This window comes from Falco biarmicus, chromosome 15 (genome assembly GCF_023638135.1).
Source record: "Falco biarmicus isolate bFalBia1 chromosome 15, bFalBia1.pri, whole genome shotgun sequence".
NCBI lineage: Eukaryota > Metazoa > Chordata > Aves > Falconiformes > Falconidae > Falco > Falco biarmicus.
The window spans coordinates 4,648,946-4,672,147 of NC_079302.1; the positions used below are offsets into that span (position 1 = coordinate 4,648,946).

The 23,202-nt window shown below is 37.9% G+C and overlaps 1 protein-coding gene across 1 annotated transcript in view; it reads right to left on the bottom strand.

Annotated features, from left to right (window-relative positions):
• USP10 (ubiquitin specific peptidase 10) overlaps window positions 1-23,202 on the bottom strand; it is a 52,843-nt gene that overhangs the window by 18,542 nt on the left and 11,099 nt on the right. The window contains exons 2-4 of the mRNA XM_056360650.1: window positions 13,131-13,199; window positions 10,035-10,080; window positions 4,181-5,206 (exon numbers count right to left, since the gene is read on the bottom strand). Of these exons, the coding sequence (XP_056216625.1) occupies window positions 4,181-5,206; window positions 10,035-10,080; window positions 13,131-13,199 (1,141 nt within the window). The remainder of the gene's footprint in view (window positions 1-4,180; window positions 5,207-10,034; window positions 10,081-13,130; window positions 13,200-23,202) is intronic.

Genomic DNA, 23,202 nt, shown 5'->3' on the forward strand with positions numbered 1-23,202 from the left:
TCATGAGAAAACTTTCTTAAAATTTGAAAGCCTGTTATAAAGCACATGTCACTAACCAGAAAGAATTCACATTTTGGTGGATGCTGACTTGTGAAACAAGGCCTTGATTTGAAAACTTATTTAGAACAATATTATCATGTTTAGAAATTTCTGTTGGTAAACAGAAAACATTTCGATAATGTTCATTCACCAGGTGGGTGTTATTACAAATATCTTTCAAATTAAAAAAAAACAAAACACCAACCAACCAAACAAAAAAACCCCCCAACACACCACAGTAACTCCCTGACCAACACAAATCCAAAATCTAAGGCAACAGCAACCATGTGGACATAGTCTCCATGCTGAAGACGTGTTACAACTTAGCTATTTAAACTTAGCTTGAGACCATTATTGAGTAAATATGTCACACAGATATTTTTTTTTCAAATCTGGACAGTGATAAAAAAGGCCAGAACACTGCTGGATAACCCTACACAAAATCACAGTTTCTGCAAGAATGAAGTCTGCTCGTACGCTAGGCTAGATTTCTGAAGTTGTTTATAAAAAGCCCCAAACCTCGCACACCTCCATTCCACAACTACATGCTCTAGTGCTTATCTGGCTTTATCAAGGAGAAAAATTTTCTACTATGTAACACTGAAACACCTTGTTACAAATTAAAGTAATTCTTGCCTTGTTCACTACAGTCTTGGGAGAGCAGTGAATCACCACAACCTTTACGACTTTTGAAGTTACATCCAGGATCACTCCAACAATCTCATCTGAGACAAAGTAAATCCAAATTTTCCATGGTTGCCAAAAAAGTATGGTTTTCAAATCTTACAAATCTTTCAAATCCATTTTCACTGCTTCACTATTATATCTTCCTTGAGAAGTAATGACCAAATATTGGCACTTTCCTCAAGTCCTCAGTAGCAATGACAGAATTACAGTTCTTTTCCATGGAAATAGGCATTATTAACACACTGGGAAAAAAACCCCACTTTGTCATCATTAGCTTTACTAAGGACACTTATCAACTCCCTAGAATTTCTAGATCTTTTTATTCTCTAATACTATAACCAACCATTTGTTCTTCATAGTGTATGCTTGCATTTGATCTCTGCTCTGGCGTGCCCTTCCATACTTGCATTTATTGGATTCCTCTCCTTCTAATTTAAAATCACTCCAGATTTAGTCAGATCTTAAAATGTTTCTGTTCTTCGACTCATCTGAAATTCTGCCTGCCGTAAACAAATTTCACGTGCACTGTTAATTCCATCATCCACAAACACTGCAAGAAAAAAAATCATTCAGAAAAATCTTTTTAGATTGTCCCACCGAAATTTTCCCTAGTTACCAAAAAAGGTTAAGAGACTACTCAGAAAATAGCTAGTTTTCCAATCACTTATTTCCCTAGCTTACTTAGAACGCTAAGGCATTATTAACGACCATCAGGTTATACATCAGAGGGTAGTAACTGTAAAAACACGGCAAGTGAAGCCTAAAAGACAATCTTATTTTTTTTACAAATATGGACCATTTATAATCTTACTATCCCTTAAAATTAATTATTACAATGTTTGTCCTAGCATCTACATTAGGCTAAGGTGTATACTTAGTATGGTTGTCCCTTCTAAATGTTTAAATGCTGCACTTCTTTACCATTCTGATACTATCTGCCTTGAGTTTTGCCAAATAAACATCAATGGCTCATAGTTTGCTTCAGAAGTTCCTTTAATTTGTTCACTAGCGTTGCCAGTAAAGCTCCTCATCACATACCTCAGCCACTTGCTAAAATTGACTCTTTAGTACTTTTTTCACATCAAGATTAACATGGAATTTGTTTATCTATTTATTTTCTACCCCTGATCTTTATCTCCTTCTCTTATGCAGCTGTTGTTTAAATTTGAGGACTTAATAAACCACAGAACTTTGCAGGTTGAATCAAACAGTATCAACTATCTTCAAGGTGCGTATGAATCATTAACGTCCCTCATAGCAACTGGCAAAATTAAGGCACAAGTCAGCAATCTGTCCCTGGAAAAGTATCTTATTTTCTTTTGTTCTGAGCATCTGCTCTAAACAAAAACTGTACAGAAGGGCCCCAGAGCTCCAACATTAAGTCAGAAATTTTGCTTGTTCAACTTGAGATACTTCAGGTCTAGATTTTACCTATGCTGAGCACCCTACGGCACTGTGCGGTCAAAAATCCATTCCCATTGGCATAAGTTGAAACTGCTGAATTCCCAGCAAATCCAACAATAGGGTCTCAACTCAGCCACACAGAGAACAAGGAACAGAATCAGCAGCTACCTATGAAAAATACTATACATCGCTATACACCCATATATAACGATGTTAACCTAGGCAGAAGATCTGAAGTATGCACAGAACAGAGCAAATAATCTCTCTGGAAATCACAAACTGAAACTCACATAACACATTTTTGAGTGTGGGTATATGAACAAAGCACTAATATACCTATTTTGAAACAAGACAGAGTACATTTTAAACAGAACAGACAATAAAGAAAGTCACCTTTTTCCATGGAGCAAAACACTGATTACACAATGATTACATTCAGATCTCCCAGTAATGTTTTATACCAAACCCAGTAGTATCTGAATTACAAGAACCGCAGCAATATAACTCCTGCCTAAACCAGCTACGATGAGAAGATGAATTCCTTTTCACCAGAAAAGGATCTATACTCAGATCATTCCTCTGCAAAAAAAGCTAGTCAGTAGTGAAATTGCAGAAGAAAACTGCACAAAATTACATTGCTATTTTAATACATTAAAGACAAAATAAAAAGCTCTGCTCCCACCTGGTGGCAAAAAGAAGTACAGAAACAGTAAGAGTCCAGAAAGTTAACTTAGGGCTGTAGTAATTTGGACCAGACTAAAAAAAACCAACTCTTTTTCATCTACGGCAAGCAGTTTTAGCTTTATGGTGCCACAAAATAGTTTCAAGTTAAAATCCACTGACAAATGATAGCTTAAGAGTACAACATATTCTACATGTATGGGTTAATACAGACCATCATCACGTGCTCGGACATTATTTTTTAATAGTCAACTGTGTGTGTGTGACACCTAAGTGAAAAATACACACAAGCATAAATTACTCTGACAGCTTTCCTCTTAACACCACCATTAAATGAGGAAATAGTTATTAAGGATGGGATGACAGGCAGGTATATACTTCTGGTCAGCTTCTGGTTGGAGCAAAAATGACTTGAAGCCATCACACCTGAAACTCCATTGTACTTACAAATTAGCTTTATCATAAATAGCGGGACTTTGCACAAGCCTTTTCCCATAAGTACTATTTCACAGATGTAAAATAATTATTTTTGTTCTGACACTCATGAGTCAGTGACACAAAATGCAACAAAATGGGTATTTTTGTTCATGTTTTCTGACTGAATCCACAAAAACGATCTCATGCACATTCTAGCATTTCTCATTAGAACCACAAATATGACAGGACCAACGGTCAAAGCCTTTATATCACACACTGCCTTTCCTGACCTACCCTCTGGACAGTTCCTTATGGTTATTCTTGAACAGGTGATAGCTAGCGCTGTTTCTCAATAAAATAGTATTGTTTATAATGGGTAAGGACAATTCTGCAAAATCTGAAAGACAGACCTCTCAAACAGCAGATCAATAAATATAAAAACTATTTCTTGAATTAGAATTTCTGAGGCAAAACCTATTTAGGCATTACATCTAAACTGCTGTAAGTGTCCAGGAATTTCAGCTGGTTTGGCATAAATATATTAATACTGTTCCCTTCTTGTAATGGAATGCATTACAAGATTGCAAATACTGGATAAACAACACACCATTTTCAGAACAAACTTTTCTAATGTATTCTCCTTATTACAACAGCACACAGCTAAATGCAACCAGCCTATTTAAAAATCACAGGGCACTTAAATGTAATTGTTTGACAAGCAGCAACAGCTCTACAGCATCTGGAATATAACGACCTGGTAACATCTCATGGGAATGTTCACTCAGGGGGATACAAAACTACCTTATTTATATTACATCTTTCATGCAGCGTTTGAACAGTCATCTTAAGAACATTAACAGAGGAATCTTCTCTATCCATACTGCACGCTTCTGTTTACAAGCAGAGTTAATACCCTTCCAGTGTAACATCCACTCGTGTGTATTAACTATACCTGCAATCTTTATGGCTACAGGATCCTCTGAAACTGGAACAGGTCCCTCTTTGACTTCAACCTGTTTTTCAGGGACCAGAGTAGATGTGGCAGGAGGGGTATACTTAGTCTCAACATAGACCACAGATGTGGAAGCAGAGGGCTTGGAATTGTGAAAAAGACTAGCCCACGATTTTGCAGGCTGATTAACAGGGACTGATCCTGCAACCGGGACTGTTGCCTCAGTAGTAGGTGAAGCTTCCTCAGGCTTAGCTTGGTCTGAGTCAGTGCTTTCCACAGTGTGCAATTCTACCCCATTGGCAGCTGTGTCCTCCCCAGAGGATTCAAGTGTTTGTCCATTAGTAACGCCAAGATTTTCAGTAGTATCAGTACCAGCATAAGACTGTACAACAGCTGTCCTTAAAGGGCTATCTCTGCCAGTCTCTGAGGGGATGCAAAACTGTTCAGAATTAGTAACACGGCATACCTCAGGCTGCCCTGCAGTCCTGGTATTGTCTAGTGTGCTAGAAACAGAATCATCAGAGACAGCTTCATTAATGAAGTCCACAGAGTTGTCCGGGCTGTTGCAAGTCCTTGGTGTGGCCAGGGAGGGTATGTCTCCCGTCAGTTCCGTATCCTCCGTGCTTATACTGTTTAGTCCCGACGAATTTGCATGGCCATTTACAAGAGCTTCTGTTGGAGCGATGCCGTCACTGACATCTTCCAAGTAACTGTAGTATCCAGGGGGTCTTTTTTTCTTCTTTTTACGCTCCCTTTGCCCAAGGCCTCCAGACAAGCCATCGTTTTCAGCGTTAGAACCGCTGTCCAAAGCGAGGGTTGGATCTGTGAACTGGCAGTCAATGGAGTTATAGTTTGTTTCACTGAGAGTATCATCAGGGGTTTTCTGAGCAGGTGCACAACTGAGAATGAATTCTGGAGCCTGAGGATTCAGAGTACTTGAAATACTGTAGTCAGTGTTATTTAGTACAGACGACTGTGTCTCAATAACTTCATTAACACCAAATTCAATTCTCTGATACTCTTCCCCTGGACAAGAGAAAGCAAACCAGAGTCACCGAATAACATCTAACCAGAAAGCTACAAAATCAAGGAAAAAGGCACATACTTTTCCTGCAACTCAAAAAACAAACCACATGCCCTCACAAGGAACATAATTCTTAGTCTCTATCTCAATCCAGAAGACTACCTCAAAACATCATTTTTTAGAAGATAACACAGTATGATTCAGGTTCTCTTAAACATTGGGAGTATGCAATTTTCCAAATCGCTGCACAGTTCCTGCAAGTTACACCTATTAAATTCACCTATTAAGAAAAATTATTAAAGCTCAACGATTTCCGCATTAAGTTAAATTACTGGACCATTTTGTATAAAATGCGGTGCAATATAACTCCACACTTTTAAGGCCAGTCTTCTCCACCGTTAATTACCAAATCCAAGCCTTTACTTGTTTAACTTTTACGAATAATTTCCACATGTGGAGGTGGTTGGGTTTGGACATTTTTTGGGGGGGTGGAGGGGTGGAATTAGTTTGGTTTTTCCTGTGTGTAAAGATTGTCATGATCTATAACTGAAATTTTTTTCATTAATTTTATCAAACCACTGCAACTACAGGTTTTGAAACTCTAGGCTCATCAATAACTTATTTAATTTTATCACAGTTGAATTTATTACTATATGAGAATATGATACACATGACTATATGCTTTTATGACAAGAAATACAACAGGTATGCCTCAACTTAAGTCAGTGTTGAACTTGTACATACAAGCATTACTGAAAAACTTATGAACAGGATTGGGTTTGGGGTTTGTGTTTTGGTTTGGTTTTCATTAAGTCTATTTATTTGTTTATTTACCTTGGAACTTTGACATGCTCTTTAAAGAAACATTCTCATGGCAGGCTGCAGTATTAAAAATTTATAATGTGTGTGTGCTAACACTGAATACTTCATTTATAACTATTTCTGTAAGTATCAGAGAGATAAAATTAATGAAACCAAGTCTCAGGAGTGTTAAAGGTAAGCTCACATTTTAGTCCTTAGAAGTTTTTTCTATGATACATACATTACTGTTTCAAATACATTAATTTTAATATTTTCGTTCCTCAATGATGAGGGACTAAAAAATGCATTTCAAATTTTTAAGACTGTTACTAAAGAACCAAACAACACTAGATACTATTTCCAAAGGAATGTAAGTGGATATACCACTACTAAACTTGAATGATTTTGTGCAACTTACATTATGAATGACATGTCACCAAATGTGTATTTTCAAGTATATCAGAGACACTCACTAAAAATGAGGTGGGTTGATTTGCTGGTTTGGTGGGTTTTTCTGAACACGACGGAGAGCAGGCAACAGATCCTAAGGGAAAAGTTATCTGTACATCTACAGAAATAATGCTATGGGAAGACAAGAGTCTAGTGGAGAATGTTTTGATACATAACTGTCAACGTAACTGTTTTGGAACTCTCCAAATGCTTCTCTAGAAAAGTCTACCAACTAAAATTTTAGCATTTTAGCCTTAAAAAAAAAAAAAAAAGTGAAAGAAACCAGAGTCTACAGGGTACTTTTTCTTAAAATATCAAATGAAGAGTAATAAACATTCAATGTGTGTCGAGGTCTGACTTACACATGCAATACCAACTTATTATGAACTAACGAACAAAGATATATAACAGACATTAATTGCTTTTCTGCATAAACCTAACTAAATGAGAAGTAAACACACTTCACATATCAATTTCAACCCTTCTGCCAGTCAGACTAAGGGAAACTTTTTAAAAAAAGACAGAAAAACCCTCCATATACATCCGATTTCTCTAAATCATGTTAACAAGAGTCTGAATTTCAGATTTTCTTCACCTCTCCCCTACACCCATGAGAAAGCATTTTATAACACCACGCCTGTCAATCCACCATTCACCAGCTACTTCTGCAATCACTGTCGAGCTATCACCAACCACAAAAGAGGGCTTAAGTTCCTTTTAAAAAAAAAAAAAAAATCAGCAGCCTAGAGACAGGGAGGTGGAAAGCTGCTGCCTGATAACCACTGAAGAGGGAAGGGCTGGGAGACGTCAGGCATCACCTAACTGCTCAGCAGCAGCACTAAGCTGCTACTACACACTGGCTGACCTGTCAGGGCATACATGGTTCCAAACCAGCCACAGCTTCATTTGCTTGCAAATGCAGGGCAGGGGGTTTTAAGGGATACATGACAAACTCACAACAAAACTATTCCTCATTAGTTCATCTGCTTATGGAGCAACTTGTTAGTCCAAGCATGAACCAAGAGCTAGTTCTTTAACCTTTGTTATAACAGTACGAAGCACAAGCAACAACTGGTAACACTTAATATTCCTCCAACCACAGTAAGAATGAATTATTGGGCACATTTCAAATCCCTACCAGTTCAAAATGATCTGGGACTTATGCTCCTTTTCCAAAATCCCAGTTAAAAAAATATAAATAGTATATTAAAAATAAATAGTTCGAAACAAAGAACACTTTCCCTTTGTGGATGAGTTAAGCCTTCCAGAGCCTGAAGTCAAAGTTCTCGCTTCTGTACTCCTGCTCCTCTAGTCTCCAGCAAGCTTCCAGCACTTCTGCTACTGAAAGCTAACCTTGCAAAAAAAATAATCTGAGTCTGGGTGTTTTTTTCTGGTTTCGGTGAACTTATCAGCTTACTGTACACTAGATAATCACAAGAGACAACTCGGGGCAAGTGAGGAGTAGAAAACAAAACACATCCCTTACAATTTTGGCACAATGCTAATTTAGCTGAAGGTACAACATGAACATCATAGTCTAAAATCTTGCCAAGAGCATAACTAATATTCTAGAATTTAACATACAAATTCGGAAGTCACAGCTGAGGAATTAAAACTTTATACCTTACAATAGGATTAGAATAATAAATACCAACAGCTACTAAATAGTTAGTGTATGGAACAACTGGCAGAAGCTCATTTGCTACAAGATTGTGTCAAGTTCATTTTAAAAAATGAGAGGTAATTGTTTCTATTTGTTTTGACTTTTCACTTTGCTTCTGGGCATCTTTTTTTCAGTCTAGCTCACAGTGCTACTTCTGACTGGACTGAAACAGATGTATCTGTCACGAACAACATGACATGCATATTGAAACAAGTATCAACAGATGCTCCAAGGACAAAGTCTACGTAAAATAGCAAAAGCTGTGAACACATAGTACTGATCAGTCTGAACAGAGTTCTGCGTATTAGAGCTTCAGCCGTGATATGATTATTCCTACTAAGTATTAACAGATTTTCTAATTCCATAATAAAGTTAAATAGTGAAGCTAAGCGTAGAAAAAAATTAGACTATGGGGAGTGACAACATGGTCAGTATATGTCATCTTATTATAAGTATTCTGCATAAGCATAGCATTCCATTTTAGTCTCCACAGCTTCTTATGCAGCCACCACAGTGAGAATATGCATGCACAGTACAGTGCAAGCTTGTTAAAGACATTTTTCAGGCAAAACCTAATGTGCTGTCATTACCTAATCTCAGGGCTGGGAGGGGTTCTCTCAGGGTCTAGGAATGATCTGAAAAACATTTGTACAAACCAACTTTCTGTATGGTTTGGGAACATTACAACCTCAGTCTTCAGTAACAGACCTTAGATCCACAGTTAGACAAAGTGATATATGACTGGATGCCCCTGTCATCACCAACAGACAGTCCATACCACATGGTCCTTTCAAAGAACTTTTCAAACTCCTACTTAAAGCTACTCAGAGTCCTAAAACTGGTCTTGTACTAAATAAAGCTCCAGAATTTTCAGAAATGTTGCCTATCTGCTTTCAAACAGGGCCTATTGTCTTTCTTTATGACTTATCTTATTTACCTTTAAATGCAAGGCCAAAGTCACTAGCATAGTGATCAAGTTCTTAAACATTAACATGTGCGTTTTGGTCCTCGTAAGTATTTTTGAGAAATGTTCAGTCAGACACTTGCATTATTTTGAAGGAGATCTGGATGCCATTTGTATCATATGTATTCCCATATACATCTGCGTAAGTATCAGCTTCCTGGTTCAGGGGGAAAAACCAAACACTAATCTACCCGCCACTTAACCTACTGTGAAAGTTTGGTTTAAACTATATAGTGATGATCACATGGCAAATCCTACTTAACTGTCAACTTTATATAACTATGAAGTACGGGCAGGTTGTAAGGTGTATGGATTAAGACAGAACAGATGTGTGATTGTTACAGCTTTGAAACGGGAACTCTGTAATTTTATTTTATTTTTTTTTTTTTTTACAATGAGTCATACTTTCACCAAAAGAAAAAAGAGAAATAAAGGGGGGATTTTCCAGAAAAATGGCTGAGCCAGACAGAAGCAAGAGTCAAAGGGAACACTGAACAAAAGCCCTGCTTGCAGAGCTGTCTTCAGGTTGCAACTGCCAGAAAATACTCATGCTACGCTCTTACAGCGGGACAGCTGAACACCACACTAGGTACTTATTTCTTCAGTATGCTTATTTATTCAGTCTTCTTTAGCAAGCTTCAGCCCCCTACATTTTTACAACTATATCCTATATAACTTCAGCAAGACATTAAGATGGTGTGGTAGCACAAGGAGGAATAAGCACGTCCACTCTAATTAGCTGAAGTTCAATGCAGTATTTTCAAATAATGATCACGGATCTCGCTCAATAAAGGTGTTTAAAAAAACAACCTGCCAAATGTATGCATATAAGCCTGCTGAACAAATTCTAAAGATTAAATTTAAAGATAGATTGTAGTAAATCTAAAGAAAGCGTCACAACCTTCTAGTTAAAAAAAATTTTTTTTTGATTTCTTACCATTGTGAAACTTACCTGTGGACTTAATACCACATGAAACTGTTTCATTGTATGGGGGGAGCTGTACAAAAAAGAAATTAAACTCATTTAAAGACAAAGCAACTCTAATAACATTTGATATCAGTTTCATATGAAACATTATTTGAATCCTTTAAAAATAATATCATTATTAAGGTTCGATTTTCTGAGAGTATGTCTTGGAACTCATGCTTCTATATTTATCAAATCCCACACTGTAGCTTCAAGTGTCCTTGCAGATTACCACAATTACTGAAAGATAAGGATTATCTTGGTTACACACTACAGGCTCATCAACTTCTCAAGCAATTCACTTCACAGCATCAGGATCTTCCTTCATCAACAGTAACTCACAACATTAAACTGAGGAACACATCCCCTTTTTATACAAAAACTGAACGTAGACCAAATAACCTGTGACAGGATAAACCAAAGTTTTTTGCACAGACAACAGTCACACCTAAACCTTTTGACTCTCAACCTGGTTCAGCTCTAGTGCTGCCCTTGAAGTGTTCCAGCTAAGGTGTATTCTTAATCACATTTAACAAATTTTTATCATCAGCAGCCTAAGTGTAATGTAATCACAGCATATAGTTTCTGTCTGGATTGTAAATATGTTTACTATAAAACACCGGCATCGTTTTTTGGACTCGGTGGTTGACAGAACCCTTACTATTGTGTAACCACAGGTGGGCATTTCCAAACCCCTCCTTGCCTGCCCCCAAATGCCCCCAGCACTGAAAGCTTCTCCTGTGCCCAGCAGGCATTGCTACATTGCAGTCCAGCAGCTCCCCGCAGAACAGATGAACTGTTCCTGCAGTGGGAGATAAAACATTGAGCATACAGTGCAGTTTCATAATGCTGTTCTAAATGCTAATTATAATGGTGTAAGAAATATCAAAGACTTCTCCACTGAAATCTTCAGTTCTCTAAAGCTACAGATACTTACATATTGCCTTCTTAAAGCATCGTAGACAACAGTGCATTGGAAGTGCCAAAAAACAACATTCCTAAAATTCCATTATAAAAGAAGTGCATAAAAAGAACACATACTGTAAATCCATTTATAAACCATAATGCATCTTAATACATCAAATCTCCAGGTCAAAAAAATCAGAATCAATGGTCAGAAAGAGGCATCAAGCTGTTAAGAACCTACTTACTATCTATACTACTATTGAACACAGATTCAATATAGTTTTATAGTTAAGAGCTAAAAAAGTTACTCTACAACTCCACAGTAAAAAGTTCACAACAAAACTCGTAATTGTTGTTTTTTCTCCAATTCAAAGGGCTTAAGAAAACACAAACTAAATAATAAAAAAATAATAAGTCGACCTATTGCTCCCCTACATACCTGGTTAATCAACAGCACCTTTGCAAAATAAGAGATTTCTGAGTTGACCCGTTACGTACAATGGGGTCATCTGAACCACCTCAGTCAACAGGTATCTGATAGAACATGTACAAAGAGACATTCTAGACAACCCTTAACTTTAACTAGTTAAACTTGCCTCAGCACACCCTTCAATCTACAGGTAAGGAGCTTCAGAAGGATGGCAGCGTCAACGGAATGTATGTCACACACCACTGCAGTATTATAATCTCAGTCTTGTCCTTCCTCAATTTCACCCCATTTTTGTTCAGACTACTTTTCTCTGAAATACCTGCACAGTGTAAAACTAATAAGCATAATCTATTTCATCATCCAGATAATTAAAACATTGAACTGAACCAGATCAAGGACAAACTTAAGGAACATGGTTCAACACAGTTTTTTATTTTGATAGCTAACCAGTAAGTGGTACACTTGAGACAGTTATAAAATGAGACAAGAGTGGTTCTAATGCTGTAGGTTCGTATTTCCTCAATATATTTTATGAGGATAGCTTTGAAGAAGTCAAGGTATGACATTTTCATCTTCCACAATGTGTTACAATAGCTGATGTAGGACACTTAAGGTGACACTACACAGGATGCAAACATCACGCTGCTGCTACTGTATTTAACAGTGGGAAAACAGCAATACAAACGGAAGAAACAGGTATTACCTTAAGATCTATTCTGCATTACTTCCCACCTACCAGAAAAGACACAAAGCTCTCCCTAAAGGCAAGTAGAAGCTCTCTATTCTTTCTAAACTTGCCCCAGCCCACCATATTCCTTTCACACACTTTTATGGTTCAGCAGTATACTACACTAATGACACTCGGAAAATTAAGTTACGGGAAACTAAGTTGCATTAGCAACGGTCGGCAGATTTGTAAAATGTGACAAATTGATTTCCGCATCTATAGTTGGAAGCGTTCATTTCCTTTATGTTGAGGGGGGAGAACAGAAGCATGACTGAAATGTTTGAATGAAAATGTTTTTGAGAAAAAACATGGAAATTGACCTGAAGAAAAATTATTTTTCAAGTCTGGAGATTAGGACAATGGCATAACATTCTTCCCTACAAAGGAAAAGAGTTTCTTCCTTCTCTACCAAGAACCACAGACAGTAGGAGTCTACAATACTATCTGTAGTATGTTATGAACTGAAACACACAAAGACAACTGGTTCCACTCTATGGTTTACTACCCCCGTAATTAGTGCATTATTGATCCACCTCCCATTTCTCAGACCCCACGCACAGCTTTCCTTGTAAGCACAGCTTTGATGGTTAGCACTGCTCCACCTGTCAGAAAATAAGAATCCCTGTGCTTCAAAAGGCTCACAAGACTTAGAAGCCCACCTTACAACTGAGAACACTGCTGAGAAAGTTTTCTTTATATCCACCTCTGAAAAAAACCAAAGCAATCAAAGCTGAGGTAATAGGGCTGGATAACTCGCTTTCAATATCCTGTCACTACAATGTCAGCGGTTCCAGCTCCAAAAGATGACAAGCAGAAGGTGGGATAATCAATTTCTTATTTCTAAAAATTGACTTTACATCCATATACATGGAAAGAGGACTTCTGATCAATATCTTCAGGTTGTAAATTAGCAAGCTAATAGAATGGTAAGAAACTAATTATATAGTTCTATTTCAAGTAAGCACAAAGAGATGTAGCTTTAAAATGTTATTTCTAAAAAGTTTAAAATAGATCTTACCTCAACAGAGCATCGTGGAGTCACAAAGAACTGATTAAACTCATCAGGGCTGAACTCCCCAAAAATATACTAAAAATAAAAGAGAAATATTTTTGTTACAGGAGGATTTATATTCAGTACAATTAATAAATTCATAATAAAATCTATTAAGATACAAACATTCAAAAAGACCTGTGTGTTAGGAGCCAGAAACTCACTTGTTTGCCTCCCAGCTCTCATCTTTATCCCTTCCCAAGTCTTTAGCAAAGTACTTTAGGCTCTCAAACTGTACACAATGCATCTTCCTCAAATTCCCACAACAGGTAATCACAGTATGAACTGCACCCCATCCCATGACCAGTTTCAAACCAACATGTAGGGCGAGTAGTTGCATCAGTTCATATACGCCCTAGACACAAGCTGGTTTATCTTCTAAAACCCCACAGATACCTACCCTTCACAACAGAAAAAACAAGAATAACTTTTCTAGAGTTCTGCTAAACCAGTGAGTTTTGCAAAACTAATGGTATCACTACCTGAGTGCCCAAGCACAGAACTGACACTGCCTAGGTGTAGAAAGATACACAAAGCCTAAATATCATCAAGTTTGGTACAGCTGCTCTTATGAATTTTGTTTCCCCTGTGCCTGAAACTCTGTGTAACAAATCTTAAGATGAAATATCTTTTCAACATTATCTTCCTGCACCCTTTTAGGTATTTTGCATTTATATTTCGGGGGGGGGGGGGGGGGGGGGGGGGAATACTTAACAAGGTCACCAAAAAAACCACCACCAAAACCAGAGAAAACCAAAAGCCACCCTACAATGAGTGTTTATATTTAGTTTACAGAAGAAGAAACATTCTCAAGAAAAAGGCCTGACATGTTAGCATTTCATAGCACCTGGAAGCATCTATAAACTTCCACTACCAGCTGTAATTAGCTGAAAAGCATCTGAACATTCAGGACAGCAGAGGGATACTGGGACAGAAAGAAGTTGAACAGGGAATTGAATAAATTGACAAAACGGACAAAAAGGACTGGAAAATACCACTAATAATGCATTCTTGGCATGTGGAAGCACATACCCATTAAGAGTCACAAATATTATGGCTATGGATGAAAGCAGGTCACTTTGGTCCAGTACCTTACAGCTTGCCACTCTCATTCATCTTCGGCGTACTCCAACATTCATTTCAGACAATTCTTTGCTATCCTCCACCCTCCCACAGAAAAGCTTTTTCAGCAGTGTTAGCTCTTGCTAAATCCTTAGCTTGGCTGCATCAACAGATACATACACGTATTTCCATACCATTACTAGACTAGCAGTTGAGCCACAGAAAAAAGCTCTTAGAATTCAAAAAATCACGTCTAGTGAAGCACAGGCTGTTGCCACAAATGGTAGATACAGTAATTCAATCACAGTATTTTTTTCAGCCTTTAGGTGATTTATTGCAATGTAACTAATGTACCTGCTGTCTGCATGACTAATAGCCATTTACATTCATAAATTTCAAAGCATAAATTCAAGCTAAATTCCACAGCAAACACAAAAATGTAGTTTTCTCATACAAAAAGTGATTTATACATATACAGAGTTTAAAAATGGTGAAGAGCATTAAATTGGTTAAAGAAATATTACTGTAATCTGGTTTAGTTGACAAACAATTCTAACAGTCAAAAAAACCTGAAACATCTGAAATACAAATACTTTAAGCACAGTGAAACAGCTAAATTTCAAAAAATTGTCACATAACCAACTGCTAACTACCAACCAAGACAGCACAACGCCCAAGCAGAACAGGATCCCTAAATTCTACTTGAGTGAATGGCTTTACAGTTCTTGCCAGGGAACTTACGCTTGATTTATGCTCTCAATATAACCAAGTCATTTTTCTTCAGTAATATACCAGCAAGAATTTATCATATTCCAAAAACATGCTTAAGAAAAACACTTGCTGAATCATAACTAAGCTATGTTTTTAGGAGGTATTTTTGATGCAGTCATGCAACAAAACAAAACAATAATCTCAAATAGTGACTACTAAAAGTTATATAAGGTGAAACTAGGGCTGGAATCCTAATGTTACAGTTTTTTCATCTACCAGTGTTTTCAACCAAGGTATCACAGGCCTCGTACTTCTTTCTGAGCAAAAGAAAGTGCCCCTCTTTTAATTATGGAACACAAGATGGAAGTTAAAGTGATCATTAATACTATCTTAATGAAACTGGCTTACTATATAATCACAGTCACACAGGAAAACGTGTCTACGCAACTGTGTCCTCATCATTTAAAACAGGACTTTAAAAATTTACCAGCATCTAACCCAAACATCAATCCTAGTCAGACTACAGTGCCAAACACCCTATCCAATTTGGGCCTGAAGAAAACTGAATTTCATTTGATTTTGTGAGGCTTTATTTCACAATGCTTTATACCTGCAAACACGAAGTAAACCAGTTAAAAAGATATTTGCATAAAAAACTGAGAAAAATGTTAATTCAAAATAAACTTATTAGGCTATATGACTGCTGACATTAAACTTACTCAACTAAACCGACCTTCCTGTCCTCTGCCTGAAGTCTCAAGTCCACCTTGCCTCTCACAAAAGATTTCTGCAAGCGTAACAGCATTTTCTACCCTTTTTAAGGCACAACTACATGCTGAAGTGAAAAAGCAAGATATCAGATCACTTGGCGAGCAGTAACAATCTCTACAAGAAAGGACGCAGAGGGGAGGAAGCCACCACATTTTAAGCAACGTGAAACACAGTGTTAGCTCCCTGCCTGCTGTCCACCCATCCCATAGCCCAATGAGTCGGTGTGCCTGGTGCTATACAAATGGTCTCTGTTGATCTCTGTTTAAGAAAATACTTTTTTTTTTAGCTGTGAAACAGCTTCAGAAAGACATTACTGTAGTAGTTACTCTGAACTATTATTGCAAATTTAGAAGTATTTTCTGCAACTGAAATGCCTAAGTAGTAAGCACGTTTAAGCAAGAGTGTGCTAGGATCTTATAAAAAAAGAAAAATACACCCCAGCAAGAAATAACCTCATTATCAGTATGAGCTTTTGGGGTCCTAGCTTGCACACTCCACAAATTATACCACATAATTCAAAAAGCCTCAAAGTTAGCTCTTTCCCAAACTGACAAATATAATCTAATACTTCGAACAATCAAAAAGAAGTTTAATAAAATTATTTACACAATTCCTATAAAAGCTACTCACAACCAGCATTAATCCACCTCACACTCTCTAAGTTACACTTAAAACACACAGCAGACATACCAGCATGCATTAAAACTTTGCCAAAGCCATTTCAGACTATTTCCATTCCAATTTTAGTATTTTCAGGTACGCATTTGTGGACAAACCCAAATAGTCTATTTGTAGCCTATTAGGACTACATCAAATCGCTTCCTTTAAATGCCAAACTCTAACCTGCCCTGCGCTGCACCAAACCCTAAACTTGTGTGTACATCACAGTACTTCCAGGTCCCAATGGTGGATAACAGACTGGGACTTCACCGTACAAACTCCAAGGATAAAGTGGGTTTCAGACACAGGCTGCTTACGGTCAGCCCTAATGCAGGCAAAAGATTGTGATTTACTCAGAGGTAAGCTGCTCGTCATGCTGACCGCTGCCGACGCACCAGTGCATCAACAGCCTTTTCATTTACAGTAACTACAGCTGTACAGCTCCCCAAGCAAAGGACGAGCACAATCGCTAGGACAATGCATGTTAGCAGACTGCTGAATTGGCCCAGTTAGCAAAATCCGTGCCTATTACCACTGGTAACATAAAAAGAATACAGATGGCAACATACAAGCCCAAAATACTAAAAAAGTATTACCAGTGAAAAGTTGAAGCTTAATTACTCAGAGCTCTACACAAATTTCACTGGGGGGGGGACGGGGGCGACCCACACAACACGACCCACACCAACGTGTACACACACACAGACCCCCCCAAAAAAAAGAAAAGCAAAACAAGCTTTCTCCAAACAAAAATACTGTTTAGCGATTAGAAGTTTCAAACATTAATTATTGTTTATATCCTCAGACAAAAAAGCAGCTGCTTGAACAGCATGGTAAATAGTAGCCAATGGTGTAAGCAGTAACTCACAAGGCAGAGCAGGAATGATGCTTAGAGGCGAGAGTGCACTCTCACACCAACACTGGATTTGGAAGAAAAACTCCAAGAGAACACTGGAGGTAAGTTTTGGAAATTTCCAATTGTAACATTACCCCTAGACTTACTTTTAAAGATGCATAATCCCTAAGAGGCTTAATTCAGAGTCAAATCTGATCTCACTCTCCTTCTCAAATGATTGCTGCAACCTACATAGAAGCTTTCTGTTCTAGCTCCTGGGAAGGAATCATCTCTCACTTTTTCAGGTGCACACATTTCACTGTGTTTCTCTGCTACTCCCCAGATTATTTAACTCTGCAGAGCAATCATTAATCTTGCATTGACTGCATTCAAGGATCCCTTAAAATGCCTCAGTCTAGTGCGTTTCATTTCTGCCACAGATTAAGAGCAATATCAAAAAAGTTTTATGCAGATTTCAATGATCTCCCACTTGCAGTTGTATAGAAAAACAGATGGAAAATAAGTCTCCTCTGGGAGAGGCAGGGGTGTGGAGAGGACAAGGCTCTGCGGAATTCTTGGGGGGAATTAAAAAAATTTTTTTTTTTTAAATGTACCTCTAATACAGAATCCACCTTCCACTTTCTCATCAGTATTTCAAAACCTCTATTTTGGAACAGAAAAACAAAATAGTAAACATGAAACATACCGATGAATCTATTCCATTTTGCAATTCACTACTGTAACCCAATTTGACCAATGCCCAGAGATATACAATAAGTTATTACATACATTAAAATTAACATGATTTTAAAGAATGTGAGTAAACATATACCAACATAACAAAGTGCCTTTCTTACACTGCATGATGAGAAACTGATGTTTTTCCCATCTAGTACCTTCCATAGCGGGGTTTAACTACCAATCACTTTAAAAAGTAAATTATCCACAAGGGTTGGTTTCCACCGTTTTTTTTAAATGCTAGTTTCAAGATTTGCAAGTTCTGAACTTCTGGGTGTTTTCAAACGGCAATGCCTTCTTGCAGATGCTCACGTGTATGAGACCAAAGATGAAAATAAAAATAAACAATGCTTGAATAAATCTTAAAAATTATGTAGCATTAGGTGGGATGGTACATGACACACACAAGGTCTCTCCTTTCAGATGCCAGCACTAACAACTAGCACATATATCAAAAACACCAAACCAGTGCAAACTTAAATATACTTTGTACAATTCTAAAATGTTATCTCTTCTCACATGAAGCTGCTGGTGGCATGGGTGCTCCAGCTTTTAGTTAAACTTCTATGTTACCAGTACATCATATTTATCTGCCTCATTTCCACCTATCAGAATTCTGCAATTCAAGTTTGGGGATTGAATTAAATTCCCATTTTCATACAGCTTTGGGGAGTACAAAAATAAAACTTAAAAATATCTAGAAGTAGAAATAAATTCTTGCAAAGATTTGAAAGAACCAGACACAACTGTAGTTCTGAACTCCTTCCTGTGTGACTGGACAGAGGACGTCAAAAGACCTCTGTCTTTGCCTTCTCCTTGAAGGACTCAACATTGTGAGACTAGAATATTAGACAAATACTGTGCAGATGAGAAACTTTAAAAAGTGTATCACATTTGCAATATGTTTTTTCTATAATACAAGTTAACAGTATTGAATGAATGAGAGTATTGCACCCTGTAAAGGAAAGGAATTTCAGCCTGTGTTTCCAAAGCTCACGAGTGAACTGGTATCACCAATTCTGCTGTTCAGTCTGACATGCTGTAAGGGATCACATCTGCCTGCATCCAGTACCTGCCTCCCAACATCAGTTCTCTTTAAAAAAAAACCAAAAAACTCTCGTTAAATAAATCTTCAGAACAACATCCCAAACCCTCCTGATTGTCGGTCACTGGTGTTTCCAGTTGCAACAAAACTAGAATCAGTTTCTAAGTTGATCTCTATAACACGATTACAGTATTAGCATATATCTGCACTCCAGCAGATTCTACACCACTGAACAAAGTATTTCATCAATGACATCACCTTTATACACCTTCAAGATAAAAAAATAAATCTATACAAGAAAATTTGTTTTCTACCACGCAGGAATGAAAGTAAGAGTACTTTTATGTTTGCACCATAACTGATTATCATAACTGACCAAGTGGCATCTTAACTATGCAGACAAAAGCAGCAGCAACAGAACTAATTCCCGGGCAGGAGGAGAGACGACAAGACACACACGTGGAAGTTCTCCAAAGACCCCAAAGGCCTGCAGTGCCTGACCTGCAAGCTCCCCATGCCAACTGTTTTTTACTGTGCTCTCCTTAACCACTTAGAAAATGAATGCTAATGCTACCCCTGTTACTGCCTGTAAAGAAATCTCCACTGGTATTCCAGTCTAGCAACATGAACAGTCTCCTGGAGGAATACAAGGAGGAGGAGTACGTGTTACACAGCTGCTTGTCCTAGAAAAATGGGTAGAAATAGCACTGCTGATGCATCATCATCTTGGCATCACCTGCACTACAAGAAAGCTAGGAAAATGAAGTGTCAACTTCTGCTTTCAAGAAGCATTAACGTGGTTTTCATCTAATAACCAACAGCTTCAGATCTTCCAGTCAAATTAGTTTAAGCTGCAAATACTCCCACTTCAACTGCTGCTCCACAAACAAAAATACAGCTTTTACTTAACGGTGGCACAGAATAATTCAACCATATCTCAGCAGAAGGCCTAACAAGTCAAAACTAGTTCACATATAAATTGAAATGATTGAATAGTTTATGTATGCCATAAGCTCTATAATCTTGCTCACCGAGCTACTTCCACAAAGCGTACTTATTCTTAAAGCTATCAAGAGAGGCGAGTAGAGGGAGAAAATGAACCATTGAGACAAAAGTCTTCTTTCCTGGCAGGAAAAAAAAGGGCACATGTGTATGACTGCACTTGGGTTTGATTAGAAGAGAAAACACTTTTACATTAGTCATCCCAGCAGCAAATAAGGGATTAGTCCCTCACCCTTTACTTCTCTCCTGTTTTGTCAAGGTTTGTCAGTATTTCTTCTGGAAAGTGTAGGGAAAGACATCCTTCCCTCAGGCTCTCCTTCCTTTTAAGCTGAAATCCATCAAGCCTTATACACAGATGATTACTTAATCTGATACAACAAGGTTTTCTGAACTTCCAAATCCCAAGAAACTCATCACTAAAATGCTTATAAAAAGAGAGACAACATTGTGAGACTGAAAACCCCATTAAAGAGAGACAACATTGTGAGACTGAAAACCCCATTTTTGGTGTTTGGGGTGTTGGGTTTTTTTTTTTTAGATTCTGAATTTGCAAGCAACAACCCACACCAGGAAATATGAAGACCACTGGCCATATTATTTACACCTGTATCACAACCTAAATAGTAGCGTTTTAGGCAAATACGTTTCTGAAAAAATCCTATGTTGACATCTCTTCTTTATGGAAAAATAAAGTTCATTTTTATAAGTAAAATTGTACGGAAATGAAGGTGTACTTTAAGGTGGAGCAGTTGCATATTAAAGCTTTTAGCAGATGAGAAAGCTACAAACCATGAGCAAACTCTTAGTACACCTTACAGTCCTTTATCACTAGCCTGCAGCTTAAAACTGGAACATTAACAAATCTACATAGTGCCTGAAGAGCGAGCAGAGGTAGGTAAATGTAGGTCAACTAAGCCCATGAGTCAGTGCAACTCTGCCTGCCTACCATTTAAGCAATCAAAGGCTCAAAAATATAGTGCATGACTGTACCTTCCCTGATCTTTTTCCAATTCATGGTTCATTGGATGTTATTACAGAATTCTTACAGCTGAAGAAAGTTAGGCATTTTCCACACATTTTACATTAACTACTCTGAGGGGAATTTATTCCAGTATGAAAGAAAAGAATGATCATTCTCAAAAGCTCATTATCTGATCAGAGGAAAAACCAGATCACTGGCCAGTACGAAAGCACAAGTTGGTGAAATTTCAGTTGTGGCTGCAGCGTTACTGGAAGGGCAGGTTTAATGACCAAATGGCCCCTACATCCTGACACTATCATGTCACAACAAGGAGATCAAACAGTTTATCCCGAAGGTTGTTCACAAAAGCAGAACAGGTTGTACTCTTTCATTACTATTCATTTTCATCCATTAACATACTGCAAATAAGAGCAACAAACCACCAATAACCATACAAAAACCTGCCAAAACACGAGCCAATTTCTTACACCCAAACAAATTCTGTTCACATACACTTTTCATTCCATTACCAAAAATGAAGCGCTTGTTGGCATTCTTTTATTTCAAACAAACAGCAGCTGCCACAAAGTGCAACCAGCCCAAGGAAGCTGTCTATAAAGTGCTGATTGCAGATAATAGGGGGGTAAAAGGGAGTGGAAGAACAAAAAAAAAAAATAAACCACCATCATCTTACACAGACACCACTGCATTTATGAGTGTAGTGTACCTGCCCCAACTACCAAAAAGACTTGCTTATCTTCCGGTCTCCAAAGCAGAGCTGCCCCAGCAAAAAAACCCTCTGCTGTTTCAAGTTTAAAGCTTTCCCTAACTGGTATTTTTCTTCTGTTCCACAAAACAAACAAACAGCATGCCCAAAACCAGCCACAATTTTATTTTGCAAATAACAATAGTATAGAGAGGGCAATGCAGCTGTATCACTTATATGTGATCATAAAGCATTGGCCCAGTGACAGGAGGGTTGCATCTATGTTTTCTGTTCCTTTTGATTTGCACCCTGTGAGTGCACATCACAGTCTTGCTAAGAAGATACCCTACTTTTACCTTCCACTGGAACCCAAGGTAAGAACATACTTTCACACGTTATACAAACCAGAGCTGCAGTGAGGAGCAGTCCTTTTGGGAAAGTGCACTCCAGACAGCAAGACGGAAGATAACAACTGCATTGTCAGAGCCGACTGCATCAAATCCCAGCTCCTTGGAGAGCAAAAGATGGAATTTCTGACACCTTTACATCAGCAGCTCCACCACTACAAGCCCACAGAACATCTGCCAGTGATTCAGAAAAGTAACATTTTCCAATCTATTTTCTTGTGATGTTAAATCAAAATACAAGCCAAACAAAAATATTTTCCTATTCAGTTCTCCAAGCAGGCAATAGCAAAAGAAAAATAAGTACTCCCAACATGGGTAGATAGGGCCTTCCTCAGTTTTCAGTTCAAGAACAGTGGTTGGTAGAACACCGATTGCTAAGCCTCTATCCTCACACCCTAGAAGTTCGAACACACCAGCTTCAAGCTCGTTGCTCATAATTGAGCAAACACATTTACGTCAAGCTCTGCAAGCTCTGCTTGTGCTGAACTAGTTACTGAGTCTAATGCGCAAATTGCAAACTCTTCCTATAATGAAGAATGAAAATAATTAAGATCTGAGTTATTCTGATTTACTAATAGCATGATAAGCACTAAGGAGAGAGAAGTTGGAACATGAAGTTACTCATGAACACAGCCAGTTTAACTACTGTTATAGGTGGGGCAGGCAAAACAATCTCCTACTAATTTTATCCAATACTTCCCAGCAGAGAAACCTTGGTGTTAGCAATTTTTTCCTCTGCCAGACTAAAATCATTAGGGCTGCACCTTTTGTGCCAGATACCTACAGCAGAACAAACTTCTAAGAACATGCTAGTAAAGTAAGTTCTGCATCTGGAGAACACTGTTTTGGCCACATTAAATAGCAAATTGTCTTTGAACACCTCACAGCAGTCCACCCAAATTCCAGACATGCTGTATAAATCAGCATTTTTACGAGGTTTACAAAATCTTTATTTAGCAGGTATTCTAGCAACTAAGATTTTGAAGGAATCTCTCCATTTCTCCAGGTAGAAGAACAGCACATACACTACCTTGTTGAACATCCACAAAGTTCATAGTATCAAGGAGCCAGTACATTCCTTCCTTGGCAAAGCAGGATGTTCTGGGCTACCGGAACAAAGACAGGTTTCCCTGGAATGGCT